General features: G+C 37.6%; 3 protein-coding genes across 3 annotated transcripts in view; 1 reads left to right on the top strand and 2 right to left on the bottom strand.

Moving 5' to 3' along the window:
- The window catches only part of GABA-B-R3 (gamma-aminobutyric acid type B receptor subunit 3), a gene marked incomplete at its 3' end in the record, with an annotated part of 284,881 nt that overhangs the window by 248,331 nt on the left and 19,024 nt on the right, over positions 1 to 17,526 (bottom strand). The gene's annotated exons all lie outside the window — the stretch shown is intronic.
- On the bottom strand, positions 11,086 to 13,364 carry LOC141432224 (arrestin domain-containing protein 2-like). The gene has a single exon (XM_074093743.1). The coding sequence runs from the start codon at positions 13,156 to 13,158 to the stop codon at positions 12,109 to 12,111; it is 1,050 nt and encodes a 349-aa protein (XP_073949844.1). The 5' UTR covers positions 13,159 to 13,364; the 3' UTR covers positions 11,086 to 12,108.
- LOC141432225 (uncharacterized) lies at positions 13,565 to 15,680 on the top strand. Its single transcript, XM_074093745.1, has 2 exons — positions 13,565 to 13,661; positions 14,381 to 15,680. The coding sequence occupies exon 2, from the start codon at positions 14,472 to 14,474 to the stop codon at positions 15,498 to 15,500; it is 1,029 nt and encodes a 342-aa protein (XP_073949846.1). The 5' UTR covers positions 13,565 to 13,661; positions 14,381 to 14,471; the 3' UTR covers positions 15,501 to 15,680.

The raw sequence follows: 17,526 nt of genomic DNA, 5'->3' as shown, positions 1-17,526 counted from the left end.
ATATATGACCATAATACATATAATATATAAGCATATTAAACAACGGAATGTTCTCAAATATTTAAGGAGAAGGTGCAAGCCACATTCTTCTCAAGCCTTCCCCAAAAGATCCCACGGTGGGAGATTGCCTGATGGAGGTCGGTAGCCGATTCCACAGCCTGGCAGATTGCACTGTAAAGGATTTAGAGTATGTTTTGGATGAGGTAGAAGGACAGGCTAAAAGGAGATTGGATTAATAAATCCGATACCGAAAATCACTTACCTATTGTGTATAATTTAGGACACTTTTCTCCTGTAATATTCATTTATTTTAACCACAAACAACCCAATATTGCCAACTGAGAATAAATATGCCATTTTCTTCAAACTCTCCCAAAACGTCTAAACTAAGCTGTTTTTATACAAAATTCTTTATAATGACGAGTAAAACCACATTATATGAAGCGAATCGTTACCCCGTGCTGCCATTTAGTGAGCATAAAAACAACTGCCTTAATTAATTCCCCTGAAATATTGAGGTGTGGTATAATTTTACTCACTCGCGGTTGAAATTATTAATTATGAAGTGTTTCAACTTTCAAGCTTTGTTCTTTGATTGTAATGAGCGCACAAATCTTGTGAACAACCCTTAAACAAAAGAAAAGAGGGTTAAAACAAAGTCGTTTGTTTGTGAAGCTAGAGTTTGGAATAAAGCTCAGTTTAGACTTGCAAGAAATAACGTGAAAAGTTGCATTACGTCGCGGCTCCATGAATCAACCACGAAGCTCGTAAAGCCCTTGTTAAAAAACTCCTAGTCCAATCCAGTATATACAGACAGGTACCCTATAAAAACAAATAAACAACACTTAAACAAAACTCACCTAACACACAAAACATCACTATACAAAAAAAGCCAGACGCAAATTGTATAGATAATATCGAAAGCACGAAGCGACTAGAGTACAATACTCCACAGGGCAACAGCAGGGGGACAGCAAAACTCTGAAATGAACTATTTCCTGCGATATTCCCGGACCGATATGACATAGAAAAGAGCGTACTCCTACCTAAAAGGCTGGCAACGCACTTGTGACTCTTACCATCAGGCGATCCGTTTGCTCGTTTGCCCCCTATACCATAAAAACAGGGGGTGGAGTTTAGTCCGTAGGCGTCTGGTGAGCAATTCCCTGATGAGTCGGGCATGCCACCACGACCAGATGTGATCGTTCGACGACCGGATGGCCAAGTGGTTAGACAAACTGACTATGAAGCTTGCGGTCCCGGGTTCGATTCCCGGCCGAAGCAGATATTTGTATGAATAATACGAATGTCTGTTCTCGGGTCTTGGGTGTTTAATATTATGTATTTAAGTATGTATTTATCTATATAAGTATGTTTATCCGTGCCTAGTATCCATAGTAAAAGCTTTGCGTAGTTTGGGACTAGGCTAGGTCAATAATAATTGGTGTCAAGTGTCCCATGATATTTATTTTTTATTTTATTTTTATGCTGCCGAAACCGACTCAGAATTATAAACTCCCTCGAATAAAAAAACACTTGGCTACCACGGCTGTTACGTTTCTCTAATAATGTTAAATTTGACGTTGATACGGAAAGCTTCGAGTGCGAGTCCTTGATTTCACACTTGGCTTTTTGACGGGATAAAAAGTTCGATGAAACAAAAGCTTTTAATAATACCGTCGTTAGTGTTGCCAAATGCTAACAGCCTGTTACTGCAGTTTGCTCGTTAAAACGTGTATTTGGCTTAGCACCAGAACTTCTGCAATACAGAAACTTTGATTGCATGAGTTTCGGAAACTGCTTCTTTTAATGAATTTTTATTAGGTTTTTAAATTGGGTGTTAAAGTGTCATCTTCGCTGTAAAGACATCAGTGCTTTGAAAACATGATAAAAGCAAATAGGCTAGTGTCTTAACAAAATCTAATAAGTTCGCCAGTTAGGTTCTGAAAAATATGAGACCTGTATTTTTGTGTCAATTAAACAAAATTGGGGTATTCATAAGTACAATGGGCAGTTGAGAAGAAATTACCACTAGCGTGGTAGGCCTTATACAAGATGGCCTGGTAAATGTTCATAGCTAAGAGTCCGACACGACGGTTGAAAAGAGAAATTGACTAAGCGACATTTTTGTGAAAATTTTGATCGAATAATTTGTTGATTCCGAACATATTAAATGTCCGCGTGGTGTCGGGTTAGAATTACACCTCTCCATTTCTTCCGTGGATGTCATAAGAGGCGAGTACTGCCTTTTCGCAACGTAACGTTTGGCAACCTGTTTCATTTCGCAACTTTTCATTTCGCAAACTCTTAAACTGTAAATATTTCAGGATTTATTTCAGGGCCATCGTGTAGAACCCTTTCAAAGTCAAAGTCAAAGTCAAAATATCTTTATTCAATTTAGGCTATAACAAGCACTTATGAATGTCAATAAAATCTACCACCGGTTCGGAAAAACCTCTGCTGAGAAGAATCCGGCAAGAAACTCAACGAGGTATATATATTTTGTTTAAAACAGATTTACAATATTATTAAATGATATTATTATGTATACATCACAAATATTTAACACAACTTTAGGTTAGGTTAGGTTAGTTTTATAAAAATCCTGAAATATTTACAGTTTCAGAAATATTAAACAGTTGGGAAATGAAAAGTTGCGAAATGAAACAGGTTGCCAAACGTTATTCGCCGAAACATTAGTAAACCCATAAGAGGATAGTAGGTTAAGGTATACCGTAGGCTAGCAACCTGTCACTATTGTACCGTTTTTGACAAAGTTAAAACCTAAAATTGCTAAAAGAGGCTCTGAAGCGGCAACGAGGCTCTGCCTACCCCATTTGGGAATACAGGCGTGATGTTTGTGTGTGAGTGTGTGTATATTAAATATATTGACCCGGATAACTCACGTCTTAAATCGAGTTGCAGCAGCCGCCGAGTCGCGTTGCTCCGAAGAGGAAGGTCTACGGATTAGCCCGAAACATGTCGGGCTGAATTCGATTTAAGACGTGAATTATCCGGGTCAATATATTTCATATGAGTGAGTTTCATGTTCAAGATTCCGAACATTATAAATCACTATCTTAATAAAATGTCGCTTAGTCAGTTTCTCCTTTCAACCGTCGAATATGCCAGCCAGGCCAGCTACTACGAAACTCGAAACTCGAAGTTCGTATCGTACCGTCCCTCTCGCTCTCGTATTAAATAGTATAAGTGTCAGAGGGACCGCACGACACGAACTTCGAGTTTCGAGTTTCGTTAGCCCTGCAGTGGGAGTAATTTGGTTGACGATAATGATAATGTCCAATTACTACTGAGTAGTAAGTAATAGGAGAGCCGTGGTGGCCTAGTGGTTTGACCTATCGCCTCTCAAACAGAGGGTCGTGGGTTCAAACCCCGGCTCGCACCTCTGAGTTTTTCCAAATTCATGTGCGGAATTACATTTGAAATTTACCACGAGCTATGCGGTGAAGGAAAACATCGTGAGGAAACCTGCACAAACCTGCGAAGCAATTCAATGGTGCGTGTGAAGTTCCCAATCCGCACTGGGCCCGCGTGGGAACTATGGCCCAAGCCCTCTTGTTCTGAGAGGAGGCCTGTGCCCAGCAGTGGGACGTATATAGGCTGGGATGATGATGAGTAAGTAATACGGAGGGGAGTTGCAAACTTTGTCTGTCAGTAGGCGCGGAGCTACAAAGCCGAGCGGAGCGAGAAAGTAGTGAGGGGCGGAGTTGCGGACTGTTTTTCCATTCCAGCTCCTCCTAAGATAGACAGGGATGTTGTAACGTGGTGTGAAACAACTCGTTTCTTCCTAACCCTTTGTACTGTCTGTCTAACATTTAAATTCAAATTTTCTTTTCTAAATTCCTCACCTGTTCGATTTACGTCAAGTAGGCATTCTATTCAGAGCCTCCGAGCTGAATACCTGTCTGTTTATCCTAGATCCTACGAATTTCCTTAAGCTCCTTAACTAGCTCATACCTTACTACACCTATCTTTTTAACCTTCCTTCGTAGGTTTATTTCCTTCTGCAGTTTGAAATAGTTGTGCAGTGCGTTAGTGAAGTTCATTAACTTGTGATACTGCTGGATCAGTATTGTTGATTTGTATAAAATAAAGAACTGGGCACGGAAACGTAAGTTGATTAACTATGTATTTTTACAACAAGCATACCTGTTTAGATATTTAAGTCCGCGTCTGTTTGTCCGCAGGTGCCCTTTGATTATTATCCTAAATAAATATTACTTGTCTGCCTACTCCTGCCTTCTGCATTCTACCATTAACTTCCCCGGCCACTACCTCGTGACAACTCTGCAAGGACAGCAGGTGAGGTTTTAGTGGAAGCCCGGAAGTTGACAAAAGCTGATTGCTTGTTTACCGGTTTATGACAGCCAAAGACTAAGCAGCCTGCACATAGGTCAATCGAGAGAGCCAATAACTGGAAGGCTACTACAACATTCGAAAATTGAAGTTCGTATCGTATCGTCTCTCTCGCTCTCGTGTTAAACAATATACGTCAGCGGAACGGCAAGATACTAAGTTCGAATTTTGCACTTCGTGGTATAGGGTCTGTCTGTTCCGTCACGTAATGGCTGGTTCAGGCGGTTGGCCGGGTAATACCTCATAAAACCCGAGATAGTGATGTGGCTAGAGTGATACCGGATTGATACCGACCTGAAACAGGTTCCATTTCAATTCACCAGAGTATTAATATGACGTTATGTTTTTAACCCCCGACGCAAAAAAGGTGTTATAAGTTTGCGTCAATATCTGTCTGTCTGTGCCATCGTAGATCTGAAATGGATGGACCGATTTCGATGTAGTTTTTTTTCACGTAAAATTGAAATTAACACCTAATGTCTGCGGCCCCTTGAAGCTGTAAAATACTCGTAACCCTCGTTCTTCGCAGTCGGATAAAAATAAAGCTGAAATCTGAAAAAGCTTGAAGCTGTAAATAAATAAATAATTGACGCAAACAAAAGATACGGCCAATTAAGCCTTATTTTTCATATATTTCGCAGTGGAATCAATACCTATAGGGTACTTCCGTAGACCTAAAATCATGAAATTTGGCAAGAAGGAAGGTCTTATAGCACAAACAAGGAAAAAAATCCCAAAACCGTTAATGTTATTACTAAATGTTATGTTTTGTTTTTTTACATTGGCTATTGTTTTTAATTTATTTAATGGAAATTTTAAAGAACGACCTTGAGTTTATTTCGAATACGAATTTCTGCTTGCTTTCTTTGTGATATTTTCTTGGAAATAAGTTCTTAGTTGTTAATTTGTTATGCATTGTTGGAGAGCTATAAAAACGGTTATGTTTCTACAATAATCTGGAAGCCAAGTTTCATAACATCTTTCTTTGTTTTTAAGGCATTTTAGTATAAAAAAAATCTTAAGAATATATTGAGATACATAATACCGTTTTTCGTCTCGCATTTTGCACCGATAATTTATAGTTTTTATAAATCAAAAGCAAAAAAATAGATTTAAACTATCATTCAATTTATTGTTAAAAACAAATAGGCACCTTACCCATTGACGGCGATTTAGGCCAAATTCTATAGTTTAATTATGTTTTATTATGTTTGATTTAAACTGATACTTTTTAAAATTAATTTTTGATGTTGCATTTTTGACTTATTTTGAAAAAGCTTAAAAAACATGATAACTCAAAAATGGTTCACTTTTGTATAATGCATATGGGGGTTAAAATTATCGCAAATAGTCACCCCTATCACCTCCTAACGGGAATACGTTGAATTACCAATAACCCTGTATACAGATATATAGGAATTGCTCGTTTAAAGGTATTAGATAGGTTTCCGCAAAACTGAAACTTAAAATGTGTCAGCGTTAACATCCCTATGTAGCCAGCAATGCACTAATTGGCTGTATTCCTACTCGGCTAAGTCAGCATCGCACGACGTAAGACTTAGATAATTTATATATCCAATTTCAATGGGTTGTTGTTTCTTTATGGCTCCTCTAATTAAGGGGCTACCCGAGGTTTTCATCGATTTTTGACAAGTTTTGAATCGTATCTCCTACTTTTGGACTACAGATAGAATTATAAGTCGAACAGCATATATCTCGATGTCTGTCAATTGTGTTTGTTACTTATTTTGTACAATAAAGAGTTTACATTAGTATTAAAGATCCAAGACCCGAGAACAAACGTTCGTATTATTCATACAAAATATCTGCCCCGGTCGGGAATCGAACACGGGACCTCAAGCTTCGTAGTCTAGTTCTCTAACCGCTTAGCCATCTGGTGGTCGAATTCGCGGTTTTTTACAGGTTTCCTACGATGATGTCCTTCACCGTTTACTGTCAGCTACTTAATTTCAAATGTAATTTTGCACATACTTAGCTTCGTTAAAGTCATGGATCAAACTATCGTGATTCGGATTTATTAGGAGTTTTATCCTGGCAACTAATTTACTTAAAACGCGATTAAATTCGCTAACACATAGGAAATACATCGACTTCCGAGTGCTGAACAGTTTGATAGATAATGAAAAACGAATATAGGCTAGACCAGGGGTCGGCAACCTTGCCGCCCGCGACTGTTTTGTAGTATCTCTTACAGTATCTACCTTCAATAGGTAACTAGGTAGATATCTATTAGGTAGGTACAAAATTATCTTACAAGTGCGGCCCGCCTTTATCTATTTTTTTCACCATGTGGCCCATGTCTGCCAAAAGGTTGCCGATCCGGGCTAGGCCCTAACCTATATACATCCCACTGCTGGGCACAGGCACTGAAACTTCCCTTTCACTCTCTCGCTCTAACTACTAGAGTGAGTGAATGAAAGCGATATAAATCCTAATAATTGCAAACTCTAACTGTTAATGTATTAGTTGAATAGTCATGGCAATACTTAAATATACGTAGATAAATACAAGTGATACTACAAGGGTTCCGTTTCGCCTTTGAAGTACGGAACCCTAAAAACGATCTTTCATCTTTAACAAATTAATCTATAGATCTATTTCGTGTCCATAAGAAAAGATATTACACTACAAGAACTGCGTGCCGCAAGGGTCGTTCATAAGCCATACACAATGTTTTCCTTACTTTACCATATTATTTTTCCTTCAGTATAGATGAAAGACAAATACCAAACATCCGTTTTTCTCTTAAAGCCTATAAGGACGCCGTTATTTATGTAACCAGTTAACTGTAAACGTTCTGTTTAAGTTCAAACGGCGCGGAAAAGAATTGTTTGCCGGCAGCATACAATATTAGGCTGTATTAAGTCGTAAATTATTGTAGGATAAGCTTGCGAGGCTTAATAGATCGTATACGATTTTTTTTCGACGGCCGGATGGCTAAGTGGTTAGAGAATCTGACTACGAAGCTTGAGGTCCCGGGTTCGATTCCTGGCCGGGGCAGATATTTTGTATGAACAATACGAATGTTTGTTCTCGGGCCTTGGATGTTTAATTTGTATTTAAGTATGTATTTATCTATATAATTTTGTATGTTTATCTTTTGCCTAGTATCTATAGTGTAAGCTTTGCTTAGTTAGGGACTGGGTCAATAGGTGTCAAGCTAGTATCAAGTATCCCATGATATTCATTTTGTTTTTTTTCCGATATCTGTAATTTACGTTTTTTTTTGGTCCAACTTTGAAGAGTTTATTCTTAATTTTTAGGGTTCGGTATCGCAATTGGCAAAAACTGGGGCTTTATAGGTCCATCCGTCAACACTCTTTTTCTTATAAAGTCGTGATGGTATCAAGCTGAAATTAATATCCAATATTTAAGGTCTGCTACCATTTGGAGCAGTGAAAAAAAAAACAAATTTCTAAGTCAACGCAAACAAAAGATCATCAACATCATCTCAGTTTACATACATACGGTCCACAGCTGGGCACAGGCCTCCTCTGAGAATGAGAGGGCTTGGGCCGTAGTTCCCACGCGGGCCCAGTGCGGATTGGGAACTTCACACACACCATTGAATTGCTTCGCAGGTTTGAAAAAAAAATACAATCATTAAAAAATATCCGGGAAGTCAAAACCTGGGTGCTTTCAGCTGTCCAAGAAACTTGAATATTGAATACTGAAAATATAGAATAATGGTTTTTTAAAAAGTGGAATTTCTTTTGAGTTTCTTTTGAGTAAAATTTCACATCTCTGGTAGGTATTTGGAGTACTTTTACTCCAGGCGGCGAATAAAAACAATACCTACATTTTATATGCTGCTGTATCGTTTAATTATAATTTTATAAATACCTACCTACCCATAGACACGAAGCATCATACATACATACATAAGTACGTATCATAACTAGTTATATGTATCTCATTTATTCTCATTCTATCTATTAATAAGCACATTTCATTGGCTAACCCCCGACGCGAAAAGAGGGGTTTTATAAGTTTGACGCCAGTGTCCGTCTGTGGTATCGTAGCACTCAAATGGATGGCCCGCTTTCGATGCGGTTCATTTTACGTGTAAACGAATTTCCTTGGAGGTTCTTAGCTATGTTTCTTTTTAGCTATGGTCCAGTTCACTGTTAAAAAAAATCGTATTAATTCTACATTTATCTAAATTATATGCTTGGGAGCAAAGAAATCGAGCCACCTTGCAATTTTTACGTTGATTTTATGTTTTTAGGTCGTAAGTGCTATCATGGAAACGTAAAAATTTGCAAGAGTGGCTCGATTTCTTTGCTCCCAAGTGTATTTTGAACTTAATACAGAAGTAAATAAAAAGTATGTAAGTATTCTATAAATTTAATGTAGTCAAATTCTAGCCAATTTATGCAGCATATTTTATAGCAACTTATCTAAATAATCTACGGCGGCTTATTTGGATCAGCGCTTGAGATCGATAACGTCTACAGATATTATTATTCTATTCACACGATCCAGATAAAGCATGCGTCAGTCAAGCAGCATTGGCGTAGACTTATTAATAGAAGGGTCGATTTCCTTTACAAATTAAGTCGCACCGAATTAAGTTATTAGGAATAGGAAGAATATAAATGACATAGTTTGTGATTGGTTTTTTGGAGTCTTTTTGTATTTTTTATTTCAACTCCAAATTTGTTACTTTTACGGGTATCCCGTGAAACCATTCGAAAATACAAACTGAGACATGGATGCACAGAAAAACCAGAAAAAGGGACCAGCGCTGGGAATCGAACCCAGGTCCTCAGCAATCCGTGCTGCGTGCTATAACCCCTACACCAACGCTGGACAGGAATCTAGAGACGAATTTTTCCTATGCATACATATCTCAGGTTGCTTATTTCTACTACGCTACTTATGCAGCAGCACTGCATGCTGCTGTGACGTCTCTCGATGAGAGCGGAACATAGATGACGCTAGTGCTGCTGCATAAGTAGCGTAGTAGAAATAAGCTACCTGAGATATGTATGCATAGAAAAAAATCGTGTCTAGATTCCTGTCCAGCGGTGGTGTAGGGGTTATAGCACGCAGCACGGATTGCTGAGTACTTGGGTTCGATTCCCAGCGCTGGTCTCTTTTTCTGATTTTTCTGTGCATCTGTGTCTCAGTTTGTATTTTAGTCTTCAATTTATGACATCTATATTTTTCATTTCTCCTGATAATAATGTTTATATGTTTTCACGCGCTTTTAATCATCATCATCATCATCATCAGCCTGAATCATGCTGGAAGAGAGGACTCCAATAGGCCGCCAAAATTGAGTGCCATTGCTTCTCTAGAGGGCCCTATAGACGGGCCGCAATGGGCTGCAATTGGTGGCCGGCAGCATGGCTGCTCAGGCTGGCCATGATGCAGTGATAATGATTGTCATGTCTAGGAGCCCCTTTCGGCGATACGCATCCAGCTTCTACGCTTCTACCAGCAGCCTTTCGCAGATCGTCCGTCACGCCACCTGGCCTGGCCGTCCTGCACTACGCTTGCCAAGACGTGGTCTCCATTAAAATAAATGGAATATCTGTTCTGCTCCTCCGCCAAGTAGTGAGGCCAAGTCGTGCGAAACAGCTACGTTTGAGTCGGAAAAAATGTTTTTTCATGCAATTTAACCCGCCCTTCCTCCGCATAAAAAACGTAAATAACCAACAAGTAATGAAGCCGTGGTGGCCGAGTGGTTTGACCTATGGCCTCTCAAGCAGAGGATCGTGGGTTCAAACCCCGGCTCGCACCTCTTAGTTTTTCGAAATTCATGTGCGGAATTACATTTGAAATTTACCACGAGCTTTACGGTGAAGGAAAACATCGTTAGGAAACCTGCACAAACCTGCGAAGCAATTCAATGGTGTGTGTGAAGTTCCCAATCCGCACTGGGCCCTGCAGTGGGACGTATATAGGCTGGGATGATGATGATGAATCTACCCCCGCCTGAAAAAGTCGGAATGTTGTCATTTAAAATTAGATATAGCAGACTTTGGTGTAACGATGGTTTCGGTATTTTGATTTTCGATAATATATTGACTGTCGATTATTTTATTTGTGGTAATTATGACTGTTCGGCATTATAATTTTTCGGCCTTTCGGGTGTGTATTTTAATTTTCGTGATTGTAGTCTTCGGGTTTTAGGCTTCCGGTCAAATGTAGGTACTTTTGGGAATTAAAACTTTCGGTCATATAAACATTCGACGTTTTAATATTCGGGCTTCCGTTCATAGGCCTTGTGAAATTCGGTCTTTCGTTTTTCGGTATTATATTATAATACAAACCCTATTGTATTGTTTATCTCATCAAAACGCCGAGTCAAGCCGTTTTGCTACCTAGTTAGTTTTAATCATTTGGCTTTTATTAATTTCAAGTATTATTTTATCACTTTGTCGGTCCGGTTAATTTACTTGCATTCAAAATGACCGCTTTCTTAAATGCAATTCAATTTATTCCACTAGCAATTTCTAGCACAGAGCCATAAGCTATACCGTGGATAGACGGACATGACGAAATTATATGGGTTCCGTTAAGACTACGGAACTCTAATAAAATAGCAGCGCAATTAAATTTGCTCGAGTAATTTCGTCAAAGTGTCTTAAGATCCTAATGACACAAAACGTGTCGGCAAAAACACAATAGGAGGGGGGAAGAAGAGGCGTTATCGGTTCTTGAAAGAAATACAGACGATGAAATTACAATTCATTTTAATATTAGTTCTGCTTAGACGTGTTTTGAATGAAATAAAAATAAATTACTTCGGAAGTAATTTCATGCGATTTAATCATATCACAAATCGCAAATGACAAATTAAACTTCTTACAATTAATAGAAATTATTAATGAAATGTAGTAAGTTTATACATTAGTTGAATTATAAATCAACCTGGTTAACGAAAGTGGGTCAATAATTTATCTTTTAAGACTGTATGTCCATACAGATACACATGAGGACGTAAAAGTATTAAAAAACTCGTAAAATAAATAAAAATGCAGGAAGTTCGTTCAATTCAAATTAACATAATTCTGTATCATCATCATCACCAACCTCACATCAGTCTAACATTCACACTTGACTTCACTGACTTGGCTACTCTCCGAAATACTCCGAAATTCAAAGTTCTTACAATACCGTCCCTCTCGCCTTCTTATTAGATACTATTAGCGAGAGCAGGGCAGCATGACACAAAGTTTGAATTCTGTACTTCTGATTATAAGACCTGGATAATTGGATATAGGCCTCTTCCACCAGGGAACTCCACAATGACCGGTTACACCCACAATTTCTTATTTTTCCTACTTTATTTGTCCTTAATACATAATGATATGATTTGGAAATCATTATGTGCCAAACATTGCCTACTAAAGCCGGTGCAACAGCGTATTTTTAGAGGCAGACAAAGCGCAGATAACGCGCTTCAAACGAGATTCGATAAAAAAGCCTTCTGATCAGGTTCTAAAGTAACCTAACTCTTCATTGTTAGTTTAACTAAAACATCAGTATTGAGACCGGATGTAAAAAGTAAGATCTTCATTATCAAATACCTACTGTCTTTAATGGCGCAACAAACACGCATGACTCATGTCCGGGATATTTAAACAAGCACTTCCCCACGCATAAGTATACCCACATAGTTATCATTGAGCAATCACAAGTAGCAAGCAATGTTTAAAAACATCACAACACTGATAAAAAATGACTTATGCATTATTATCAATTCTTCTCATCACTTTTTTCTTCAGAATTATCTTCATTCATGACTTCCCAGTATGAGGGTGGCGAATCCATAATATTAGGTGCAGCCTCATTAGCTTCATCAATATTATCCAACTCTATTACTCCAGAGCAATCCCCAAATCGGCCTTCTCCGATCACTATTGGGATATTCACGCTAGGATTGATATGAGGGAAACTCAAGCTTGCTGTCAATCGGAGAAAATAATCTTTTTTTATGATCTTACAGTGCTGAATGGAATATAATTCTGGTAGAGTTGGAACTAGACACGTGAATTTTGAAATTTTATTCTGAGGTACGGAAGGAGTCATAACCATGCAAGGGTGATACGTTTTCTCCTCTATTTTCGTATCGGTACCGAAGAAACCAGTGGAGTGATACGACGTTCTGCTTATCAACTCGGTACTAACGTATTTGATATTTGTATCTGTGTCGTTTGTCACAATTAATTGTAATTCAGCGTTTTCTCCTGGCATTAGAAACGATTTGGTTATTTGCGCTTTTATGTCGACTACGTGTTCTTTGCTGGAAAACAATTTGAACAGTACCTTCCTTATCCCATACGATACGGGTTCCATAGGAACTGTAGGATTAACATTACCGTACACAGTGAGTTTCTTTTCAAATTTCCTGGCCCAACTGAAGAAGCTGGGTTTTTCAAATCTCGCTACCAAGTGATATTCTATATCACTGTGTTTGTCTTGGAAGCTTGGGGGTATTTCAAATGGCAGAGTGAACTGGAATTGGAACTCATAGGCACCAACAGGCAAAGTCACTGTTTCCTCTGGGCGTTTGTCCAGTATATTTAAACGCAGGGACAGGAACGTCTCGTGCCCAGTGTACGTGTGCGTTGTTTTGCCCGAATGCATAGTCCACTGACATTTAGCTTTTCCAATAAGCGACAGAGTAGCAGTTTGATACTCCGTCGGCTGGTCGATAGCGTAGCTGAGAATGCCTATCACAGGTTTACCAGCCCTGTGTATTCCCTCGCGAGGTTTTTTAATGTAAATTCGACACGATACACCCATTTTAAATACAACAATGCTTTAAACACACGCGTGCAGCTCAGACACCATCTGGTCGCGTACTAACACAAACAAAGTTATCATGCAGTGAGTTTAATGCGTCGCATTCAATTCTGACACTTATGTCGGAGAGTGAAGGATTATGTTTGATAGTACGTAGTCTGTTTATACATTTATGCTTGGATGAGGAATGTTTTTAATAGTTTAGTGGTGAGTTTGAGAAGACCGTTTTTATTCTAACGCTGTTTTCACAAAACAAACGATTGCTTATCGGATATATTTTAAATTACTAATAATCTAATCGTTATATTATCTGCGAGAATTATTTAGATAGTAAATAAATTGTGACTTTATTTTTAATTGAGTAAGGTGTTTTTTAGTTGGTGTATTGTCTTCTCTTTCATATATAAGTGGTGATAAGGATAAATTATTTGTTAATTAAATGTGCAGGTGGAGTTTAACCGACATTTGAAGTGGAAATAGTGTCTTATAGTGTATTGATCAAGGTAAATATTTCAAATAATTTTTATATTCTGAGAATTCTACCTCAGTTCAAGTGTTCGTAAATTATTATCATGCTATTTAGAAGTGAATTTAAATGTCAGACAAATGGTAACAGGAAGTAATTGTAATGTAATTAATATTGTACAAGAATGGATAGCTGTTCCAGAACATTTTTATTTGACAGTAGGAAACTTTGAAACTGTTTCCCTGTCTTATGACGGTTTAATTTCTAATTTGTTACTGTTGCAATGAATTTATCAATCTTGAAAATATAAGGTTATGTAACAAAACATTATTTAAATATGAACAATATTTTTCCTGTTCAAAACCAAATATAGTTAAGGGTTAATCATCTAAGTTTTTAGTCATAATTGTTCATTTTTTTCGTTACTTTCTCTCTTACTCGGGTGAGCAAAGTTATTGTTTATAAGTTATTCATTTTTTTATTAAGAAAAGGTAAAATTAAAGTAAGAGCAGCTTAATTTTATCAGAAAGAATATTCAGTCGTCGATAAATTTTTTTTCGCCGGCAAAATAAACTTAATTAATATAATTATAATTCGTTTATTACCATAAACTTACTTAACAACGTACTATTTGCATATTCATAAAAAATCTAACCAAATTATTCCTAAACACGATGAAAACCAAACGAATGAAAGAATGAAATGTTTTCGCAGCACCAATTAACAATTCACCTAAATTATTAAATCTAATTTTAGAAGCTGACGAAAAACAAAAGGCGAAAGAAACGGTCCGCTGAACAAACTTCGGCACAATCAGGGTGGAGTTTGCTCAGTGCCCCTGATTGCAATGAGGATACACTGCGAAATCAACTTGCGCAAGCAGACCAACGGGTTATTCTTAACTGGAAGCATTGTTACGGGAACCACCCGATACGTATTAGACGATGACATCGTCTTCAACAAAATAACTATCTCACTTAGTGGAAGAGGAAACCTGGCTGTCCAAAACATGAGAAAGAAAGACGACACGGACGGTCTTATCACAGATGAAGAAAGCTATGTTAGTGAAGATATAATAGTACTTAATGATGAAAGAGGACACGTTTTACCAATAGGTAGCTACGATACACAGTTTTGCTTTCAATTACCTTTGAACATACCACCTAGTCTAAACTATGTTAAGACTAATAACAATTATACACTACGATGCCGCATTGGATACTATTTGAAAATTGAATTTGAAGGTCCCGAAGGCATAAAACGTTTTAAAACCGAAATTAATGTCAGTCCAGGAGTCAATCCTACGTCGTATTCTGAGCCGAAAATCTACGATAAACAAAGGAAGTTGATACAATTACTACGTAACAGTTTTGTAACACTAAAAGCAACTATCAACACTCCTGTTGTGGCACCTGGTGGCAAAGCTGAATTAACTTACGAAGTATTTAACGACACAAATGTAAATTTCAAAAGCGTGGAAAGCAAACTTATTGAAGAAACATATTTACCACGAGGACAATACGATGCGACCTTTTCGAATGAAGTAGTTACTGATATAAAACCGGCAGGAGTTCGAAGTGGTGAAAGTCAAACTATAGACGTGACAGTGCCGATTCCCAGAGACGTAAATTCTATTGAAAATTCTAAGTTAATCGCCAGAAATTATTTTGTCAAGATCACTGTTTATTTGCCTTTACCTTATAGGAATGTCAGCTTGAAGGTCCCTGTACAAATTGGAGATGTTATTGAAGAAAGAACACCAGTTGAGAGCAGGGAACGTCGATCGTCTTCTTGGGAAGTTCTGGAGGAAGATGATGGTTCAGTGTATGACGAACAAGAAGAAACAGAATCTGAAAACTCCACTTTCTACAAATAAAACTTACTAAGTTACTTGTATATTTTTAATATTATGTGTTGGTGTTTTGTTACATCAAAGATTTCGTCTCTAGACCTCCTGATTTCAAGTCCAAGGCTATACCGCTGAACCGCTAAATACTCTGATGACAGGGCTATTAAAATTATCAATATACTGCGCATTAAATTTTTACTAAACACTTAGTATGATATATTGTTTGACCCAAAAGCCTTGAAGTTGGACCAAATACTAAAATGCGTCGAAATAGTTTCAGCTGTTTCCAAGATCCAGAAAAAAGATTTGGACACACCTACAAATTTATACAGTATCCTCGGTGCACGAGTCCGACTCACGCTTAGTCGGTTTTAGGAGTCCTTTTATATAAAGGGTCAGCAAAGCCTCCCCTTTCCTTGAAATACAAACTAAAGACAGAGCTCATAAATTTAGTTATACGAAATATGAATTTTTGAATAGACGTACAAAATATTTAAGAGAAGGCACCTACCAGTATCTCAGTGCTCATAACTTAGAAAGTGAAATTATTAATAGCACCGAAGTTGGGAAAGGTCATAATTATTATTCAGGTTGATTTGGAACTTTATGATTTGTTTAAAATAAGTTTTTAGGGTTTCGATAAAACGGCATAAACGAAACACTTTATAATTATGAGATATGTCACCTTGTAACGGTATAAAATAACTACAAATCCCAGAAATATTTAGCGCCAGTTACACTTCTTTTTAAGCAAGCTTTCTTTGACTGGCTTCAGTTTTATACAAAAAATCGTTTGCTCTGAATTAAAGAAGAATAAGTCTGTGTAGTCGGCAAACAGGGAGATAAGCCTCCCTCAAACCGAAGAGCGCAAGTACCTAATTTATGTGACGTTATCTTTGAAACTTTTTATTTTATGCGTAGGGTAAAATACCTACTTACTTAATATTATTATAACACCACACTTCACACATCTAGATTTAAAAGGTATCAACTCAAAATAATTTAAATAATTTAATTTAGGCCTTCCAGAAATAAAATGTAGACCTAAATTAAAATGGTGATTCGCTTATTTTGAGTTGATGCGGTTTCGATCTAGTTTGCGTCATGTGAAGAGCGGTTTCGGTTACATCCTAATTCTGTTGCCAGTTCAGTCCATCATTTAAGTAAGAATGACGAGAGAATTACGTATCCTGTAACCTTTACAGCTCTGAGACGAATATGCAAGTTGAAGTGGCCGCCCATTGCCACTTCAACTTGCATATTCGTCGCTCGAAGAACAGATAACCGACGGGGGAGAAAAGTTAGTTTAGTTAGGTAACCGGTGGATGCAAGTGGCCAGTTGTCGTTCATTGTGCATTGTGGCGTTCAAAGGGGAGGCCTTTGTTCAGCAGTAGACGTCTTCTGGCTGATGATGAATGACAGAACACCAGAATGATGAACCCAACTGAGCCAGAATGAGCGAATAAATAAATATCAAGACAATTCACACCAATTAATTGACCTAGTCCCAAAGTAAGCTTAGAAAAGCTTGAGTTATGGGTACTAAGCAACGGATAAATATAATTATATAGATATAAATACATACTTAAATACATATTAAACACCCAAGACCCGAGAACAAACATTCGTATTTTTCATATAAATATCTGCCCCGACACGGGAATCGAACCCGGGACCTCAGGCTTCGTAGTTAGGTTCTCTAACCACTAGGCCATCTGGTCGTCTAAACAGTACTATTACAGTACTTTCATAAGTAGCATGGTGCGGGTGACAGCTGTCAATATCACAGACTGGGAGTCAAAGTGTCGAAACTTGAGTCGATAAAACTAATAAATTTTAAATGTTAATCATAATTAATGTCATCATTAATCCGATTATTACCCTAATTTTGATGAGAATATTAGTGTGAAAATTCCGGGTTGGAATATTATTTGCCACTTGAGCAAGGTTAAACGGAGTTTGCAAGAATATGCTTACGTTATTTACGAAATTATAAGTACCGATATAACTGAAGATCCATTAGGTCCCATCACTAAACGAGTCTCTGGTGTTA

This window comes from Choristoneura fumiferana, chromosome 10, assembly GCF_025370935.1.
Source record: "Choristoneura fumiferana chromosome 10, NRCan_CFum_1, whole genome shotgun sequence".
In the NCBI taxonomy this organism is placed as follows: domain Eukaryota; kingdom Metazoa; phylum Arthropoda; class Insecta; order Lepidoptera; family Tortricidae; genus Choristoneura; species Choristoneura fumiferana.
The sequence above is the reverse complement of the archived record's forward strand: the minus strand, read 5'-3'. Positions and strand labels throughout refer to the sequence as shown.

What these genes read in the sequence shown, in the direction of transcription:
- LOC141432224 (XM_074093743.1), bottom strand. Translation starts at nt 13,158, where the DNA reads ATGGGTGTATCGTGTCGAATTTACATTAAAAAACCTCGCGAGGGAATA.
- LOC141432225 (XM_074093745.1), top strand. Translation starts at nt 14,472, where the DNA reads ATGAGGATACACTGCGAAATCAACTTGCGCAAGCAGACCAACGGGTTA.